This window comes from Pelmatolapia mariae, linkage group LG1, assembly GCF_036321145.2.
Source record: "Pelmatolapia mariae isolate MD_Pm_ZW linkage group LG1, Pm_UMD_F_2, whole genome shotgun sequence".
Classification (NCBI taxonomy): Eukaryota; Metazoa; Chordata; class Actinopteri; order Cichliformes; family Cichlidae; genus Pelmatolapia; species Pelmatolapia mariae.
Genome location: NC_086227.1, coordinates 1,192,501 through 1,213,205, shown reverse-complemented (window position 1 = coordinate 1,213,205; position 20,705 = coordinate 1,192,501). Strand labels below are relative to the sequence as shown.

The 20,705-nt window shown below is 47.5% G+C and overlaps 1 protein-coding gene across 1 annotated transcript in view; it reads right to left on the bottom strand.

The window, feature by feature from the left end:
- LOC134624317 (aggrecan core protein-like) overlaps window positions 1-20,705 on the bottom strand; it is a 37,114-nt gene that overhangs the window by 9,583 nt on the left and 6,826 nt on the right. The window contains exons 2-14 of the mRNA XM_063469295.1: window positions 13,703-13,745; window positions 13,412-13,503; window positions 13,222-13,313; window positions 12,631-12,922; window positions 12,292-12,466; window positions 6,053-6,180; window positions 5,678-5,971; window positions 3,030-3,332; window positions 2,739-2,937; window positions 2,535-2,662; window positions 2,162-2,455; window positions 1,853-1,930; window positions 119-1,771 (exon numbers count right to left, since the gene is read on the bottom strand). Coding sequence (XP_063325365.1) covers window positions 119-1,771; window positions 1,853-1,930; window positions 2,162-2,455; window positions 2,535-2,662; window positions 2,739-2,937; window positions 3,030-3,332; window positions 5,678-5,971; window positions 6,053-6,180; window positions 12,292-12,466; window positions 12,631-12,922; window positions 13,222-13,313; window positions 13,412-13,503; window positions 13,703-13,745 — 3,771 coding nt within the window. The remainder of the gene's footprint in view (window positions 1-118; window positions 1,772-1,852; window positions 1,931-2,161; window positions 2,456-2,534; window positions 2,663-2,738; window positions 2,938-3,029; window positions 3,333-5,677; window positions 5,972-6,052; window positions 6,181-12,291; window positions 12,467-12,630; window positions 12,923-13,221; window positions 13,314-13,411; window positions 13,504-13,702; window positions 13,746-20,705) is intronic.

The window sequence follows — 20,705 nt, the reverse complement described above, 5'->3', positions numbered from 1 at the left end:
TGACGTTCGAGTCTGACTACCTCACAGTACTTCATGTTGATTTGATACACTACCAAAGACATGATACTTTAAATCCAGAGCAGAAAATATAAATTGTGTCAAGAATATATTTACTAACCTTCAACAGGGCCTGATGTCTGAACAGAGGGTGGTGCAACTGTAATGGGAGGTGCTGCTAGTCCCGCCGGGACAACCGCAGGGGCCAGAGTTACAGGGACATCATCGGGGGTCTCTGGCACGCCATTAGGGTCCTCCTGTGGTCCTGTGGTGCTCTCTGTCACATTGCACTCAATGATGGGATAGGCCACTGGCAGATGCCTAGAAGGGCCATCTGAAAAAGTCGTGCTGGCAGCAGATGAGTCAGAGTCTCCACTCCCAGGGTAAGAACCACTGCCACTACTACTTCCTTCTCCACTGTACTCCAAAGGCCCCTTACCAAGCTCCGAAAACAGCGTGCCTGAGTCCTCTGGTGATGTGTTTTCAGATACCTTTGTCATTAGATCCTCAGACAGAAAGATAACACTGCCTCCTCCTCCACTTGTAGAGGACTCATATCCAGAAAGTCCTGATCCAGACAGAGAATGAAAAGTTGAGCTTCCAAATCCAGACAGATATCCACCACTTCCCTCTGCAGAACTGTAGAGTAAAACCCCAGACGCCTCCTCCTCCACTCCAGACGATGACCCTGTCAGCTCAGTGAACCCTGAACCCACCAAAGTCACATCAGGGAAAAATTCAAAGACCCCTCCAGAGGCCGAGGCACTGAGGTCCCCACTGAGGTCCCCACTGAGGTCTCCACTGAGGTCTCCACTGAGGTCTCCACTGAGGTCCCCACTGAGGTCTCCACTGAGGCCTCCACTGAGGTCTCCACTAAGGTCTCCACTGAGGTCCCCACTGAGGTCTCCACTGAGGTCCCCACTGAGGTCTCCACTGAGGTCCCCACTGAGGCCTCCACTGAGGTCCCCACTGAGGCCTCCACTGCAATCTCCATTAAGATCACAAATGGGAACGCCTGATCCTGAAATGTCCCCAGAGCCACTGAAGAAGGCTCCACTAAGCTCACTGTATTTACTGGAGGTGGTTGCATCAATCAGTTTATCATCTATCAATAAGATCTGAGCGTCTCCACTCCCTGAAAGCTCTCCTGACTGTCCACTACCACTTCCAGAGGAAAATTTGGATGGGAAACTGCTAGAGCCAGAAAACTCCTGACTGGTGACGAAACCAGAGGACATGTCTGTGGAAGAACCACTTTCTGTAGAACTGAAACCAGATCCAGACCAGGACGCATCCCCACTACCACCCAGCACTCCAGATCCCACATCAGATGAAGGGAAAGTAAGGATCTCTGTGCTTCCCTCTCCAGCTTCTTGAGGTCCTCCAGAACCTGAGCCCTCGCCTGAAGGAGTGGAGTCAGTGCCTGAAAAACGAATACTGATCGTGGACCCTTCTCCACTACCTGATCCAGAAACATCTGTACTGCTGGGACCTGACTCTCCGCTGGGTAGGTCAGCACTTGCACTGCCAGCCAGGTCTCCAGAGCCAGAGGAAGGGAGGTCTCCAGAAGCAGAGCCATCTCCAGAAGTAGCCTTATCTCCAGAACCAGAGGAATCTCCAGAGAAAATCTCGTCTGCAGACAAACATGGCTGTCCAGATCCAGACGATTCTCCAGAGTGACCTCCAGATGTGTAATCTACTACAGAAGTGTCTCCTGAGCCTGAACCAGAGCCTGAATTCTCTACATCGATAGGAGGAGATATGGAGGGAACAGCTGAGAACAGAAATTGAAAGTTAAGCTTGGAAACAAACGGGAACAAATGGGTAATCCAGTCATGCTCTGAAGGAAACTCACCAGGTCGTAACAAATGGGTAGCTGAAGTCAGATTTAGTAGAGCCTCCTCAATTTCTGTGACATTCAGTCCAGTTTCATCTGCAATAAGCCGAACGTCAGCTGTGAAAATTAGGCAATGTAAGTGAATGATGATCACGGTGGTTAAGAGTCATGTATAAGGTATAAATCGTCAGTGATAAGAAGCCCTGTTTGAGAAAGACAAATGAATTTTCTGTCCCCTGGTTGCCAAAATTGGGAGAATAGTTTTAAAAAGCAAATGTGTAGTTAGACCTCAGAGGGTTAATGAATAGTAGAGACATTCAGAATTACCTCTGAAACAGTAAGCATCAAATCTGGCATCAAGTTCAGGATAGCCAGTCTGGTTGGGGTGATTGTACACAGTGTGCACTCCTATTTTCCCCGCTCCGCACTCCGCACGTGGATTGTTGATGGGATAACGCACACTGCGATCTAGTAGCCAGCCTGCACGGCACTTGTCAAAGCCCATTTTCCAGGCAGCATAGAGATGTCCTGTGGAGGCTGCTGTGGCGTTCTGCTCTTGACAGCTACGAACAGCCTCACTGTAAGTGAAACCTTCAGCTGATCCAATGTGGAAAACCTCTCCTGTGGAACGGATGACAGTGAATAACGAAAATCTATACAATATTACAAACTCATAACTAAAACTTTAGGTTATTATCACCTTTGAGCCCGTCAGTGTAGCAGTACACATCGTATCTCTCGTGTGCTGGCCTCAGACCGTAGGATCGAACCCCGGGTCGATCTCCCAGATCTCCAGCACAGCTTTCTCGAGGGTAAACGATAGGATACCTACACAAGAGCACACAACTATAAAACCTGGTTTAAAACAGAAATCTCTTCACTTGCTGTGAAAATCCAGATTTACCTTACAGTCTGATCCAGTAGCCAACCTGCGTCACACTGCTGGTATCCAGCTTCATACGCTGCCTGCAGCTGCTGCGGCATGGCGATTGAGCCTCCGACACTCTGGCAGGCTTGTTGGGCCTCGACAAAAGTGAAAGCGTAGCGTCCGGCAGCTGAACGGTAATGGAAGACCATGCCTGTAGAGGAATCAGGAGAGACTACTGTGGGTTGGAATCCTGGAACGTCATTATTAGGGAATCTCTCTGGTCCTTCTTCAGTTATTATAGCATGCATCAGCGGCTCATTTACTGACCGGTTGGAGGTATCACAAAGCCTTTGTGTGGCTCCCTGCCAACATCCGGCTGTGCTGTGGCTGACTGTATCAGATCGGTGACGGACTCGGTGATGTTTGGCGGCTCAGCCAGAGGCGGGTCGGTGGGGCTTTCTGTGTAGGTGAAGTCCGCGTTAGTAGGCATCATAGTCTCCACCTCTCCGGCGGCCTCACTCTCTGCCGTCGTGCTCCTGAAGAACACCTCTGGGTTCTGTGTCACTGTGGTGACTCGCGGCACACCGCTGCCGTCCTCTGTCATGCCTGAACCGTCTTCATCAGTCGACTCTGAAGGTGACAGAGGACATGACGTCTAAAGGTGAGTTTTTAAAGAATCTTCTGGAGGAGCTGGTTCGAGCAAGCCACCTATAGGCCATAAGGCTAACGCATTAGCCTGGGAATCTGCCCTGGAGCCGTTTACCCAGTCTAACCCAGTCTAACCCAGTCTAACCCTAGCCCTAGTCTTTTAATTAGGCCTTATCCACTCACAGTATTCAACGATACACATGTCATCGAAAAACTTACAATATGGTGTATTATTTATATAAAATCCCAAAATGTCATGTTGTGGTCAAAGTGTCACACGTAGGACTGGACACCAAATATCAGCTGATAACTAATGCATGACTTCACACATTAGTTGTTTGGCTTCTTCATTCTGAGTGCACTGTATGGGCAAAACCGCTGGGTTACACTCAGAGATGGGCAGTAATCCTATTACTTTTTTCAAGTAATGAGTAAAGGGATTACTATTGCAAAAAGTAATTAGATTACTGTTACTTTCCCGTAAGCACGCTGCGTAACTGTGTTACTAAACCGTGATTCTGTTTGTGAGAGTGTCTCGTGACAATGATGTACGAGTGTGCGACGTCCGTGGCAGCAACAGACGTGTGCAGATCAACAATAGATAATATGGAGTGATGGAGAGAGTACGACCATGCAGCGTTTAAAGCATGGAAGTAATCACATTACTTTGAGTTTGATTCAGTAAAAAGTGACACAAACATTAGCGTCTGCTGTTCACTCTGCGTGGGAAGAAAACTTCTTTCTACGGCGAAAAATGAAACTTCAAATCTGAGCGAGCAGCGAGCACGCTGCCACGGGAATGTGACACTCACAGAGAAACCCCCGGATACCCCACTGACATGACCGCTGTGGGCAAACCTCCACCCGCCCCACTCCTGCTAAACACAGACAATAGATTTAAGAGCTGCTGAGTCTTTGATTTTATTTATTTTTACTGTGTTTTACTTGCATCTATTTGAAAGAGTGTAAACACAAAACATGATTTTATTTTATATACTGGAACATGCAGAAGGTTTAAATGTTAAATAATTTCTTCAAGTCAAAGACTGTTGATATCATTTAATGTTTGCTTGATGCATAAAGATAAAATTAATAAAACAATTTTTTCATTTGATTCAGTTTTGTATGATGGATTATGCAGAAAAAATAGAACTGGGCTGAAAGTTCTGTTGCTTTATTACGTATTCAGGTTGTTTTTAAAAAGTAACTAAGTAATGAAGTAACTAATCACTTTTGAATTACCTTTTTCAAGTAACTTGACCGACACCACCTACATGTTAGAACTACAGGAGCTGCTCAGTGAGGGAAACCCTTGCCATGAAGCTCCCAGTGCAGTGTTTATGCTGATGTTAATGCCAGAGGAGCTCTGGGAAGCTGCAGTTACTGCGTCAGTGGAATACTGGCGTGTTTTAGGCACCATGCACCACAGCACTGGGTGACCTCTCTCTGTAACTTAAGTGGTCTGCCACTTTCTGGCTGAGTTGCTGTGGTTCCTAAACACTTTTACTTCGCAGGGGGAAGAAATTTCAGCTGATATGTAGCATTGGCGTCCTATTACAGTACTACACTCAGTGAGCTCTTTAGAACGACTCTTTTTTCACAGATATTTGCAAACTGCATGATTTTTTTGCACCATTCGGCCATGTGATGCAGTATTGATCAAGTGAATAATGCCACAGTCACACATTTGACTATGGCATTATTATGTCAGTGGCTAGAGAGCAGTCAGTGACCTTCTGAATGGTAAACTGGTTGGTGAAACCCTCTTTACTTTTAGATTGCTGCAATTGTTCGTAGTTTGCAGATAAGATCTCGACTTGTCTGCAAGCAAGTGTAACCGCTCACCCTTCGAGCGGTTATAAGACTGTAAACAATGGCACACAGACAGTAAAGGGAAATTATTGGCCTTCAGAGTAAAAGCTCTGTTCCACTTTTACATTGAAGACAAACAGTCCCTGTCTGTGGTTTGTGTTGGTGCAGCAAGCTGCTAGCAACCAAGGGAATCACCAGGAGGTTTCTGCTGCAGAACTGTCTTTCTGACCAATGTCAGCAGAAGGCCCCCTCCAACTCTGGTGATCACACTCTCTTGATCAGTGTGTGCAGGACATGACAATCCTACAGCCCCAGAGAAACGTGGTATCTCTGGGGCTGTAGGGTTTAAAGGATCAGAATTTAAAGATTCAGAGGTTTGTACTTTAGTCCATTTAGTATATGTAGGTTCTAGTGATATGCAACTGTTTCCTGCACATGTAAAATGTGGCAATACAAAGCTATAACTAGTGAAAGTACAGATGCACACATGTGTGCTTTTATTGTGTGAGCGATACCTGTGTAACAGAAGGCGTCACAGCGAGACTCGGGAAGAGGATATCCTGTCTGGTTTGCGTGAAGATAAACAGTCCGTACCCCGATCAGCCCGCCTCCACACTGTGACCTACGAATGTTGATGGGATAGCGCACACTCCTGTCTGCCAGCCAGCCAGCGTTGCAGACATCCATCCCTCCCTGCCAGGCCAGGTACAGCTGACCTGTAGTGGCCAGCTGAGCACCCTTATTAGAGCACGCCAACGCAGCCTCAGAGAAGGTGAACTTCTCTGCAGTCGCAGTGTAGAAAACTCTGCCTGTCTCAGATAAAGAGCTTTGTGAGAAAAATAAAGAATACAAATCATGAAAGGATGAGTTTAAAATGCATTAAAGTGTACCTGTCATCTTCTCAGTGAAGCAGTAAACATCATAAGTCTCATTGAGATCCCTCACGCCGTAGGTCCTGACGCCACGCAGTTCTACTTTGTCACCATAGCAGTTCATACGAGGACTCTGGATTGGGTACCTGTGGTTAAACAAAGTAATGTGAAGAAGAAAACACTGAAAACTAAACTCATCTTTGCTGCTGTACAGAAGTTTAACATGAGCACATTATGATCTGCTCACATTAGCGGATTCATTGATTTCACGTTTTTCCTTAAATCCACAGTAAAGTGTTTTAAAAACACATTTCAAAGAAGTTGAGAGCAGACTGGAAAATATGTCTATTTTAAGAAAACTCCCAGTACAACGAATTGTATTAACTGCTAAACATGACCAGGAAAGAAAGGAGCGGCTTGGTGCTTCATAAGTGGGAATGGAAAGAAATAATACTGTCATGGTCCTGAGTCTGTCTACTCAGTGTTTTGTGTTTCTTTATATTATTTCCTGTGCTTGTTTATCCTGTTATCTTTGGTTGAGGTTTGCCATTTGTTAAGGTTTTGTTCTGTGCCTGTCTGCTCCCACTTCTGTGTTCCTCCGTCTGTCTATGGTGTCACTGTGTCCGCTCGTGAGTCTGCCTGTCTAGTTCAGTGTCCTGTCTGGTTCTGTGTCTGTGTTTCCTGTTTTATTCTGAAAGTTCATGTCTCATGTCAGTGTGTTCAGTTTTACCTCTCCCCTGTCTCGTTAGCCTCATTTCTCCCAGCTGTGTCTCCCTCCTGTTGCCCATTCCCTGATTACTGGCGTGTGTATTTAAGCCCTGTGTGTTCTCCTGCCTGTTGCCGGTTCGTCTGTGTTACTCTGCGTCAGTCTGTGTTGCTCTGTGTTCCATGGTTCCTGTTCGTCGTCTGCGTCTCTCTGCCTCTCATCCCTTTTTCGTATGTTCCCAGGTCTGTTATGTTAGTTCTCCCAGTTTAGGTGTCATCAGTTATTTGTCATACTCCACTGCTTGTTGGCCACTACTCCACCCTGTAACTAAACTCCACCAGCATTTTCATCCACTGCTTGCATCTTGGGTCCTCCTTCCTCCAACACCACACGGCTCGCCTCAGCAGCCGTGACAGTACGAACCGGCCACAATGGACCCAGCAGCATTCAACCCGCCCAAGGAACTCCGGGAGGATATAGTTTACTCTGTGGACAGATTAATTAACGTTTGGCTGGAGCACGAGGGGAGGGAAGTTCGCCAAGCCATAGCTAATCGGCTACAGCGCTTGGTTTCCGGTCTCCCCTGGCTGCTCAGCTCACTTCACCCGCTCGCGCAGGGTTTCATTCTGAACGAGCTCCGTCTTCACCCCCCAACTGCTACCACCCACCCTGCAACTCACGCTTCCCTGTCTGGTCCGACAGAGGATGTTCTGCCCGGCCCGTCAACCCAGCCTTCAAGAGGGAAAAGGCGCTCACGCCGCCGACGTTCCTCGCCACAGTCGGACCTAGGGATTTCTGAGCGGCCGGCTGTGGTGAGTGGACAGGACAATATTATTGGTCTGAACTGCGGGCCTGTTTACTCCGGGGTAATGTGCTGTACGGCAAAGGACAATGACTGTTTATCGCCTCAGGCTCAGTTAGCCACCCGGCCAGAGGCTCAGTTAGTCGCCCGGCCAAAAGTCCAGTCGCCACCTCCACCACATTCAGTCTCACAATCCATGGCTCAATTACAGCCACAGCCAGACGTATTACAAACCATGTTACAATCCCTAGCCCAGTCAGTAGCCCGGTTGGCAGAAGAATCATTAGCCTTATCATCCGTTCAGTCCCCAACTTCTCCACCATTATTGTCTCAACCTTTGCTTCAGTCGCCCTCAGCTCAGCCACCTGTACAGCCATCATTTTCACTGACTCCTCCTGTACAGCAAGCGAGGTTGATTCAACCCGAGAGAAACCGTTGTTCACCCATTCGTTCCAGGCAGAGAGAAAAACCAAACAATCCTGTTGACATTCCTCAAGAGCTGGCCAGTTCTGAGACTGAGATACACTCCAGGGCCTCCCCAGAGGCTGGGTTTCAGCCCCCAGCAGACTCTGGACCCCTGGAGGTTAAGAAGCCAGCAGAGGACTGCACCCGGCCGTCGCTGCCTGAGCAGAGTCAATGCTCTGTGCAGCTGCAGTTTGCTGTGTGTTCGCCAGAGGCCCGTGTGCCTGCTGGTTCTGTTCTGTTCCTGCCAGAGGCCCGTGAGCCTGCTGGTTCTGTTCTGTTCCTGCCAGAGGCCCGTGTGCCTGCTGGTTCTGTTCTGTCCCTGCCAGAGGCCCGTGAGCCTGCTGGTTCTGTTCTGTCCCTGCCAGAGGCCCGTGAGCCTGCTGGTTCTGTTTTGTCCCTGCCAGAGGCCCGTGAGCCTGCTGGTTCTGTTCTGCGCCTGCCAGAGGCCCGTGTGCCTGCTGGTTCTGTTCTGCGCCTGCCAGAGGCCCGTGTGCCTGCTGGTTCTGTTCTGCGCCTGCCAGAGGCCCGTGTGCCTGCTGGTTCTGTTCTGCGCCTGCCAGAGGTCCCCGCACCTGCTGGTTCTGTCCTGCGTGTCCCAGGGGTCCCAGTGCCCACTGGTTCTGGGACTGTTTTTGCTGGAGGGCCCGAGGAGCCCGTCCAGCTTCCGTCCTCGTCAGCTGGGGGGCCCGAGGAGCCCGTCCAGCCTTCTGCCTCGTCAGCTGGGGGGCCCGAGGAGCCCGTCCAGCCTTCTGCCTCGTCAGCTGGGGGGCCCGAGGAGCCCGTCCAGCCTTCTGCCTCGTCAGCTGGGGGGCCCGAGGAGCCCGTCCAGCCTTCTGCCTCGTCAGCTGGGGGGCCCGAGGAGCCCGTCCAGCCTTCTGCCTCGTCAGCTGGGGGGCCCGAGGAGCCCGTCCAGCCTTCTGCTTCGTCAGCTGGAGGGCCCGAGGAGCCCAGCCAGCCTTCTGCCTCGTCAGCTGGAGGTTCAGGAGAACCTAGCCAGCCTTCTGCCTCGTCAGCTGGAGGGTCCGAGGAGCCCGTCCAGCCGCCAGCTGCAGCCTCATCACCCTCGCCAGCTGCAGCCTCATCACCCTCGCCAGCTGCAGCCTCATCACCCTCGCCAGCTGCAGCCTCATCACCCTCGCCAGCTGCAGCCTCATCACCCTCGCCAGCTGCAGCCTCATCACCCTCGCCAGCTGCAGCCTCATCACCCTCGCCAGCTGCAGCCTCATCACCCTCGCCAGCTGCAGCCTCATCACCCTCGCCAGCTGCAGCCTCATTACCCTCGCCAGCTGCAGCCTCATCACCCTCGCCAGCTGCAGCGCCAGCTTCATCAGCGTCGCCTGCAGCGCCAGCTGCAGCCTCCTCCTCATCTGCTTCAGCGCCGCCTGCGGCAGCAGCCTCATCCACGCCACCTGCAGAAGCCTCCTCATCTGCTTCAGCGCCGCCAGCGGCAGCAGCCACATCGGCAGCAGCCACATCGGCAGCAGCCACATCGGCAGCAGCCACATCGGCAGCAGCCACATCGGCAGCAGCCACATCGGCGTCACCTGCTGCAGCCGCAGCTTCATCCACGCCTGCAGCAGCCGCAGCCTCTGCATCCGCTTCGCCTTCGCCTGGTCCAGCCTCCGAGTCTTCCGCCTCGCCTGGTCCAGCCTCCGAGTCTTCCGCCTCGCCTGGTCCAGCCTCCGAGTCTTCCGCCTCGCCTGGTCCAGCCTCCGAGTCTTCCGCCTCGCCTGGTCCAGCCTCCGAGTCTTCCGCCTCGCCTGGTCCAGCCTCCGAGTCTTCCGCCTCGCCTGGTCCAGCCTCCGAGTCTTCCGCCTCGCCTGGTCCAGCCTCCGAGTCTTCCGCCTCGCCTGGTCCAGCCTCATCGTTTGCTTCGCCATCGCCTGATCCAGCTGCAGCCTCGTCCTCATCTGCAGCGACACCATCTCCGGCTTCCACGCCGTCGCCTGCAGCGACACCATCTCCGGCTTCCACGCCGTCGCCTGCAGCGACACCATCTCCGGCTTCCACGCCGTCGCCTGCAGCGACACCATCTCCGGCTTCCACGCCGTCGCCTGCAGCGACACCATCTCCGGCTTCCACGCCGTCGCCTGCAGCGACACCATCTCCGGCTTCCACGCCGTCGCCTGCAGCGACACCATCTCCGGCTTCCACGCCGTCGCCTGCAGCGACACCATCTCCGGCTTCCACGCCGTCGCCTGCAGCGACACCATCTCCGGCTTCCACGCCGTCGCCTGCAGCGCCATTCTCGTCTGGTCCAGCCTCCGAGCCTCCAGCTTCGCCTGGCCCAGATTCAGCATCAGCTCCAGCGTCGCCTGCAGCAGCAGCCTCCTCGTCGCCAGCTCCAGCGTCGCCAGCACCAGCACCAGCTTCCGCTACGGCTTCGTCCTCGCCTGGTCCAGCCTCCGCTTCAGCTTCAACGTCTCCTGCTCGTCCTGTCCGTCCTGCTCGTCCGGTCCGGCCGCTTTCCAGGCCAATGACTGGACGTCCTTGCCGTCGTGGACGGCCCCCTTCCGGGCCGATGATTGGGCATCGCCGCCACTACCTCCCGCGTGGCCGGCCTCCAGACTGCCTTCGTTTGCCTCGCCGCCGTTGCCGCCAGCACGGTCGGCCCCCAGAACTGTTTCTACACCGTTGCCGTCCACACGGTCGGCCCCCAGAACTGTTTCCACGCCATTGCCTATTGCGTGGCCGGTCTCCGGACCTGCCCCACTGCCGCTGCCTTTCGCATGGTCGGCCTCCGGAACTGAACTGTTTTGGCCTCCTGCGCTGTCGGCCTCCGGGTCGGCCCCCTGAACTTGGCCATCTGGGCCTTTTTGGACTCTGTCCCTCCGTCCTGGACCCCCACCGCCCGCCCTGGTCGGGTCGCTTTCTGTTTTTTGGTTTTTGGGGTTTTTTTTGGGCAGTTTGTGTTTCTGTTGGGCTGTCTGGAGCCAGCCCTTGAGGGGGGGGTACTGTCATGGTCCTGAGTCTGTCTACTCAGTGTTTTGTGTTTCTTTATATTATTTCCTGTGCTTGTTTATCCTGTTATCTTTGGTTGAGGTTTGCCATTTGTTAAGGTTTTGTTCTGTGCCTGTCTGCTCCCACTTCTGTGTTCCTCCGTCTGTCTATGGTGTCACTGTGTCCGCTCGTGAGTCTGCCTGTCTAGTTCAGTGTCCTGTCTGGTTCTGTGTCTGTGTTTCCTGTTTTATTCTGAAAGTTCATGTCTCATGTCAGTGTGTTCAGTTTTACCTCTCCCCTGTCTCGTTAGCCTCATTTCTCCCAGCTGTGTCTCCCTCCTGTTGCCCATTCCCTGATTACTGGCGTGTGTATTTAAGCCCTGTGTGTTCTCCTGCCTGTTGCCGGTTCGTCTGTGTTACTCTGCGTCAGTCTGTGTTGCTCTGTGTTCCATGGTTCCTGTTCGTCGTCTGCGTCTCTCTGCCTCTCATCCCTTTTTCGTATGTTCCCAGGTCTGTTATGTTAGTTCTCCCAGTTTAGGTGTCATCAGTTATTTGTCATACTCCACTGCTTGTTGGCCACTACTCCACCCTGTAAATAAACTCCACCAGCATTTTCATCCACTGCTTGCATCTTGGGTCCTCCTTCCTCCAACACCACACGGCTCGCCTCAGCAGCCGTGACAAATACTTCTCAATAAACTATTACAAGTATCATAATCTGCAGTCTCTGTTCTAATTTATCCCAAAGTTGTCCTATCAGGTTAAGCTCAGGACTCTGTGCAGGCCAGTCAAGTATTTCCACACCAACCTCAGTCATATTTGTGGACTTTGGTTTGTGCACTGCTGCGCAGTCATGTTGGAACAGGAAGGAGCCATCCCCCAAAACTCCAAAATGTCTTGTTATGCTAAAGCATTAAGAGTTCCTTTGACTGGAACTACGGGGCCAACTCCAGCCCCGCACCATAATCCCCACTCACCAAACTTTACCAGCTCTTAATCAACATTTTTTTTAATTAAGAAGCCAAATTACAGTTTTTTACTGAACAGAAAAATGAGTTTTAGTCCTATGTTGTTCTGCTTGGTTAATTCTGACCTCAGCGCTGGCTTAAACTTAAGCTTAAAAAAGTGAATTTAGCCTTTTTTTGTTTTAGTTTTTGCCAGATTTCTCAAATATGTTTCTTTAATCAATCAATCTTTATTTATAAAGCACTTTTCATACAGAAAAGTAGCACAAAGCACAAAGAAAAGTAGCACAAAGTGTTCCTTTTCTTGCTTTTATGAAGGGCCATGTTATAAATTTTGGAAATAAAACTAGTGAGTAGTTGCTCCTTGGGTGGGTGCTGACCTGACTGTGCGATCAGAGAGCCAGCCAGCGTCACACTGGTGAAAACCGTCATCGTATGCCGCTTGGAGCTGTTCAGGTGAAGCCATTACTGCACTATTCTGGATGCACGCTGCCTTCGCCTTTTCAAAAGTCAAACTGTAGCGTCCCATGATGGCCCTGTAGTGGAACACTACGCCTGGAGAGACAAAAAGCGGGATAACAATAAGAAAGAGCGATGGTGCGATGTGACCAAAAAATCCATATAATTTTGGTCATTTTGCCAACACTATCACATAAAAGTTAAAAATCAAAAGAAAAGGTATCAACTCCTGCCTCGCAGACATCATGTGTTACTCATACCTTGAACCTGGACGTGCACGATGCTGTGGTTGTCCTCGATGTCGTGCTGAACCTCACAGCGATACACTCCCGTGTCACTGGAACGCAGCTCAGATATCCTGATGCTAGCGTCTGTCGGGGTCCCAGGATAAGCTACCAGCTGGACTCTGTCCTGGTAGTTCTCAGTGATATGCACTTTCCCCCCCTGGGCAACAATGATGGTTGTGACCTTTTCTTTAGTCACAAAGCTCCATTTGATCCGATGAGACAAGGGGGCAATGGTGGGAGCGCCAGGGTCGTCAACAGTGTGATCCTATGTGAGAGGCGACATCATTTACAAACGTTTTCGAGGGTTTATAGACACAAACATACGTACATACATGTCAGGTAGTTAAAGTAATATGACAGGTTCAATCAAAGCTTCTGTTACTTTATTTGCTGACTAAGCAGCTGTACTGTTGTTTTGATGTCAGGTCTGCTGAGATCACTGATGCTGTGTAGTGGTTAACACGTGTGCTCCTAACGCTAACGCTGAAACTAACGATGTCATGGTGGCTAAGGCCTTCTTTTATATGGCACACAAAACAAATGTGTAGTTTGCAATTTACACACCTCAAAGTAGCACGGTAACAGCAGCATTCCCCCCAGCAGAGGGCGCTGTGGACCCTCCAGGGGAATGATGACACTCAGTACATCCTCTGGGTCTGTGAAGAGATGCACACAATGTAGAAAGACAAGACTGCTACACGCCAGTGCTGACTGATGAGGACACTGGAGAGAAACTGGAAGCTGCACTTCTTACCCATATAGGACTGCTGCTCATAAACATCATATGTGGCTGAGATGACAGTCACATACAAAGCCATCAGCACCGTCCCCCGGATCATGTTCATCCTGAAAAATCAAACAGGAAAATTAGCAGGAACACGACTGTGACTCGAACTCTTCGTCACACTTGGACGCTGATGTTAAATGCTAATCCTTTTTTCTTATGTCCTACCTTTAGAAGTGAAAAAAGAGAACTTAATCTAAACTGTTGAAGAGCAGGTCAGTTAAAATGAGACCACAAAGGTATTATAAATCAGTTTCTTACCTCCTGCAGTCCACAGCCTGAGTGTGTAAAACCACAAATAAACCTGCAGCCGGACAGCAAAGTGCTGTACTGAGATACTGTAGCACTACGAGGCTGGTTCTGATCATTTATTCAAACGATCACAGAAAGATTTCAGGTTCTTTGTCTCTGGTAAAGACTATACTTATCATAATAATTCAGTAATACTAAAACTTACACTGAAAATAATAAAATTACACTGAAACAAAAACTACTGCAGCTAATCTGAACTGATAATGGAAATTATAAACCCCCCAAATTTCATGTATAAATACAAAGCTGTAGTAAGTCGCTTAAGGTTGGGCGATATGTAAAAGTTTTCCGACCGACAGTCGTCAGTCCAGTGACCAATATATTCGCACAGGTGACCTATTGATGGGCGGAGCAGTGGAACCGTGCAGGGGCTGATTTGTGCGTTTAGAATTTATACGTTTTGTTTGGAGGGAACATTTTACCTTCTTTTCTTGTTTATTTCAGTATTAATAAAGCTACTTTTTGGATTATTCATTTATTTATTTGAGATGTGCCAAATCCCACAAGACTTAACTTTACTTCTAAGATTTTCTTTATGTTCGCTGGAAGAGACTTTTTGATCTTTAACATACTTTTTTGTTTAAATTTGTATTTGTTTGGCCGAGTGTGTGAGAGAGACAAACACTGGAACGGCCTGGAAACATGGTTAGAGTGGAAAAAAGAAGCCAGTTTCTCTCTGTTTCCCTCCCCACCATTGTGGGGTTTTATTTAAATAAAATGATTGTTGTTTCTGAACAGAGGCTGCTGCCGTTCTTTCTTTCTGTCATGAGTTTGAGTAAATGAATCGCTGCATTTGCAGCTGGAAGAGGCTGCCGTTAAAACAGCACTATCATTTTTTCTGCTTCTCTTAGCTTCAGCCAACATTATTAGCAAAATTACTCATGAGCCAAATAAATAAATAAATGGCTCTTGTATAAACGATCGGCGAAAGGCTCAGCCTGTCGTCGGTAGTCGATAAATTCGTCCAGTCGCCCAACCTTAAACTGGCTCACATACAAATATACATTTGATATTTTCTACTTTAATTATTTACTCTGTGCTTGATGTTTTCTACTGGTAAACCTTTGCTTTTGGCTTTTAGGAGGAAGTTGGTGAACAAATGGGCAGTAACTGCACGATCTGATTGGATGCCCAAATTTAGCACAGAATTTCACATAATGCTTTTTTTTCTTTTTTTCTTTGAACCCCTAAAGCTGGAGGGTCGATGTCTGGACTAAGTGACAGCTCATTAGCACTGAGTTTGTGTGAGTGGTGCTGGTGGCCAGCTCCACACTGCATTCATTCAGCCGCTGTGGTAAGGTCCACTCCCACAGAGACTGGGCCCATAAGACCAGATCTGTTCCCCGTGAAGCCTGTGTTATGGCAGCTCTGACGACACCAGGGCTGTGTAAACAGCACAGCGTAGATTCCAGAGTCCGGCCTTTCCATCACGTCCTAACACTGCTCACATTCAGGCCGGAGACCGGAGTGCGACGTGATGGAGGGAGGCCAGTCAGGCCTTTGATCCTGGACAACGACTGAATTTATATTTCTTTACATGAGGCAAAACGTTCATGTGATGCACCAGGTGTAAAAATGTCATGTTTGTTACAGCTGATGACTGTGTTGTTCAACCATGGGAGGAAATTAAGGTGTGAGATAGGATGGGGTAAGCCCCAATACTGTGCTCTTCAGTGAATTAGCTGATGTTGAGTAATGTTCAAATGTGGACTCAGAGTTCTGCTTCCAGGTATAGATGCATATAAGATGGTTTGGCCCACTACCCACCACTCTGCTTTACAAAGTCAACAAGCACACAGTTTAAAATCCTTTTCCTGGTTACTTTTCTTTGACCTTAATGCTAAATGCTAATTGTAAAGGCTGCAGCTTCAGACAGATGCTGAATTACAGTAAACAATAAAAAAGGAAGAATTGATCAGTTTGATAATATTTTTGGTCTAAATGCTCTTTCACTTGCCTAAAAGCAAACACACTCAACTCTGAGAGTTAAAAACAGAGCAGCTGATCAGAGAGGCTGTTCTCACACTTATTACTGGGCACGCATGAAAAAAGGGATGAACATGTTGCACTGTGAAAAACAGAAACACCAGCAAGAGCTGAAGAGTCAGTGAACTTGTGCTACATAATGCCAAAGTTCTTCTTCAGGTCTGAGGCGAAGCATCAAAAAATGAGCTTTAAGAAAGAGCACTTAAAGATGTACAACCATGAACAGGAGTAACAAAAGGCTGCAGAGGCCATGAATGACAGCTGAATCATACTGAAGGAAACGCATCACCAAAAAACGGCAGCACATAAAAAAGACGAGAGCCTCAACCAACCCAGTGTTAGTGATGTCATCACTTGTTGTAAGCACAGTTATAGTTGTAACCAGACTCGTTGAAGCGTCGCTACATTGTTACGTGACAGCAGCGTCTTCATGTTTAGGTTTTTCCACAATTACAATCATCAAATTGATCCATTTTCAGGTAGGAGAACTATACTTCCTGAAACCTGGGATTTTTTCACAGCCTCCTCCATGCCACAGGCAAAAATCCTGGAATAGCCCCTGCCTGTCGTACACTGTGGACATAGCGATCTGTTACACTTTTGATTTGATTATACTTGGCATAACATCTGGGGTGACAAAAAAAACTGTTATTCTTATTTATGGTCATGATTTTTTGTGTGTGTGAATGACTGAATGTAGTGTAAAGCGCTTTGAGGTCTTTAGGGACTAAGTAAAGCGCTATACAAATGCAGGCCATTTTTACCATATTGCTGATATTTCAAGCAAACGATACATCAAACGATTTCTTTATTTCTGTAATTCTGGGCTAATACTTGTAACATTCTGAGCTATTTATATTTGATTTATCTCAGGGCTGTTTAAATGTTTACTGTGATCCAGAGATACTGTATCTTCCTTTAGTGATATTTTCTGTAATTCTTACATACAGATATATAATGAAGACAACACTAAATACAAGTATGCAGATCAGCACCAGAAGGTTAAATAGACTTGAACTTATCTGGGGTTTTCACAGGTATAGTTTATGATGTAAAAACACAGAATTTGTTGTGAAAATAAGGTTTAAGGAAAACCATCCAAATAACATATATGCATGAGTAAGAGCATCCATCCTTCCTCTGAAAATATGCCCGAAAAAGTCTTGCAAAAAAGCAAATTACTCACCTGTTGTAGAAAGACTGGCACACCTGTGGCTGTTAAATCCTTCTTCACGGTGTGCTTCTTGAGCTCCAAGCTGAGAGTTTAAAAGTCCCGGCGAACAGCAAAAGCAGAGAGCTCAGGATGCTCAGCTGTGTGCAGAGGAAAGAGCCTGAAACCAGGTCTGGCTGTCAAACCTCAGAGGGGGCACGCCGCCATCAAGCTGCTCAGAATGAGGTGTGGACAGGTCTGATACCTGCTTTCAAAGTAAGAGCACATGGAGCAGATGGTGACTTCAATTGCTTCTCAGAGGCAGGATTGCTGCTGATGAAGTTTTTCAGCCACAGTAAAATGATTTTAGAAGAACTGATAAAAACTCTTGTAGTGGGATTCATCTCTGAACTCCAGGTTTAGTTATAATCACACATTTCACTGCATGGATTTGTTTTCATTATGAATATAATAGAACCTTAAGAAGTTCATGTGATGATACATGGAAACCTATAAAAAACCTATAAGCTGTCCCACATGGTTTTGGACACGTGATGATGTAATTACTATGAGCCCTTAAAATGGCAAAAAAAAAGCTGTGTTGTTGTCTTAAAATAATAATATGGGCATTACTGTTCAAGTGTGATTTGTAACATTTCAATCAGGGGGTCAGCGAGCTTATTTTAGTTACTTAACGTTATTGTATGTTCTGGAATTTAACTTTTTTAGATTATTTGCAGATTTGTGTCCAATTTCAATAATAATAATATTAAGCAGATCTTCATATGATACATACTATCATATGTTATCTGTTAATTTGCTCATAATTCATGACTAAATGAAAAAAGTGTCACGGTTATAAAGAAAGTAAAACAGAATCATGCCATGCTTTTATTTTGAAAGAACAGTACAGGGTTTTTAGGGGGTTGGTTTCATTTGATGGGAGTGTAGAGGGGAAACGGGTGGAGCTGGAAGGATGTGCAGCATCCCACAGACATGGTGGATATGACTTGGTGATATTCTTCAGCTGATGTTCACAATCAGACGTGTTCGGCAGACGCAGTGTCTCAGAGATGAAGTGATAATAAAATGCGAGGGTATTTCTGAGCCAAATATTTCACACAACAGGATTTATGATAAAAAACTAAACCTTTAATCAGATAAAGTGAATAATGGCACCCTACAGATTCCTTATGGTTTTCTGCTGTCCTGACGTCAAACCTGGACTCATTAATGGACCCTGCCATCAGGCCTCACCCCCACCCTCCCTCTGTGTTTGATTTCACTCCTGAAAAAGTAAAAAGGACCTCTACACTAGGAACAAAGCTGCTCTTTCACTGCTCGTAGGGCAGGAAGCAGAAATTACAGCGCGTTCACATGGCTAATGTGTTGGTGCCATTGACACTCATGATTGGGATCTAGCTTGAGTTTGAGTATAACGTAATGATGGTAATACTCTTTTCCTGCAGCAATACAAATTATGATTTTAACAGTTTGCTGCTCAGGTGTATGAATGCTGTGATAGGAGGCTGATGGATGCAGAATGGGAGCACTGGCCTGACTGGATTTAAATCTGAATGGTGTACTGTAACCAGACTGCCTGGACTTTGCTTCAAAGAGGAGGGGGAGGAGGCCCCGGCTGCTCCTGTATGCCCGGAGTTTCAGCAGTTGTCCCTGTTTTCCATGTTTAGAGTTTTCCATTTTTAGGCTATTTATCCACAGTCTTTGGAACGAGGTGTGTCTACAAGTTGGGCTATTAATGCTGGACCCAGAGTGAGGTAAGATGACCAAACTGTTAGACTCAAGCCCTACGCTGGAAAACTGTCATCAACCTGAAGAAGCAGCTTTGTAATGCAGTGACATAAGAATAACGGTAAACTGTGAGTTATTCATGCACCTGTGGCTGTTACAGGCACATTATAATTATAATTCTGTCGTCTCTGAGCACACACACACACACACACACACACACACACACACATCATGGATCAATGACAGAGTTTCGGTTCAATCCTTGGGGATCAGGAGACATTTAACTTTATTCATAAGCTCCTTTCACTGCAAAGGCCACCTTAAACGGTGCTGTTGTCTGAGAGTTGCATGACACAGAATAAACCAGTTTGCTTTGTCTTCACCTCTCTGTGTATGTACGCCACTTTGCTGAGACTGAAATAAAGCTGAGCACTCAAATAGAGCCTTGAGTGCTCAAATTGAGCAGAAAGCACTGTTTAAGTACCAGGTCATCTAACATGTACCAGCTTTGTAGGAGTGAACTGTGAGTGAGCACAACTGTGAGACTGAATCTGATCGACCCCTGTGGGAACAATCCAAACCTTCACACTCTACCAGCTGAGTTATACCGACTCATTCTCAGGCAGAACATCACACCGTAATATTTCCCAAAGAGAAGAAAAGCCAACATGCAAAGACAAAGCTATGCTTACCAAAATACCTGTACATGTGGATTGGGCCTCAATTTACGCATGTGTGCCCTAACAGAGAAACGGTGACACACTATAGTCTCTCATGTGGTGATTACTTAAGAAAAACACATTTCTATGGAGCAGCTGCTGTTGGTGACGCACTGGCGATCAGTCGGCAGGTGCAGGTGGCACAGTGCACAGTGACCATGCCTGAGTCCGACTGAACTCTACGAACTGGGCTCTGCAGGTCAAACGACCTTGTGCACTCAGATCAGCTGATCTGGGAGAGGGCGCTGCTCTGGTGGCGATCAGCAGGTTGTCTCATTGACCACGGTCAAGATCACCTAGTGTGAGTCACTCTTTGTCTGTGCTGGTTCTAGCTACAACTGACCACGTCTTTGGTTCAGTCCAGAACCAGGAGCCTCAAACCTTCTGAATTTGACAAACTGGAGAATAAATTTCACGTTAATTTTTTTTTTTAAATCACAGTTTCAGTAGAGTGGCTTTAGTTTGCAACTCCTCCTTGTTTCCCTGTGTTAAAGGAAATAACCATCAGTGTTTTCAGCATGGAAGCCCTTATGAAGTTTTTTTCAGCGTTTGTTCATTTTTTAGTTGTATTTGTTTTATTCACTATGTGAGCTGATATTGCATTTCAAACAAAGAGCAAAGAAAAAGCTGATAAAGCTTCACCTGTCCTAAATGAATGTTTTACTTTAACACAGACACAGCTGTTATATAAGTCTGATGGGTTTCGAGGTACTTCCATTTGAACTTTTGAGACCTGAGAAGCTGTAGTCAGGAACTCTGCCCTCCAGTGCTTTTGTTAGAAACCCCCCCTGGAGAACTTCTCCTGGAAGCAGAGCCTGTTTATTTTTGCTATGTGGAAGAGTGGAACTACAACAAATCTCTTGTTAGAGTCTAAAATTTAATCCGGTCAAACAGAACAAGTTAAATTTGATGTTTTGTGTTTATTTTTGGATTTTTTTAGGAACTGAGGTGTTGCAGAGTTTACAGCATCAAGCTTAAAAGGAAAAACAAACACCAGCATGAAGTGACTTTGGCCAAGGACTCTGTAGTCCACAGGAACACAAAGTGTTTAGTCAATGGGAGAACATTTACTAAAAGAAAACTATGTGCACCCCACATCAAAATAAAAGGAAACGTTTTATTTCACATTTGTGTGAGCAATAGATCCCCAGTTTGATCCCGGGAGGAGTCCGAAACAGGCAGCCCAAAGTAGCATTAGCCATCTTAGTGCACATGTTAAAGACAGAAAATGAGCCCAAATCACCATGTTTTTCTCCGCTGGGCCCGCCGGTTTGACCGTCTATATTTAGAGGGACGCTACCAAATCTGGGTCAGGCACATTTAATGATGATTGAACTCATGTGGG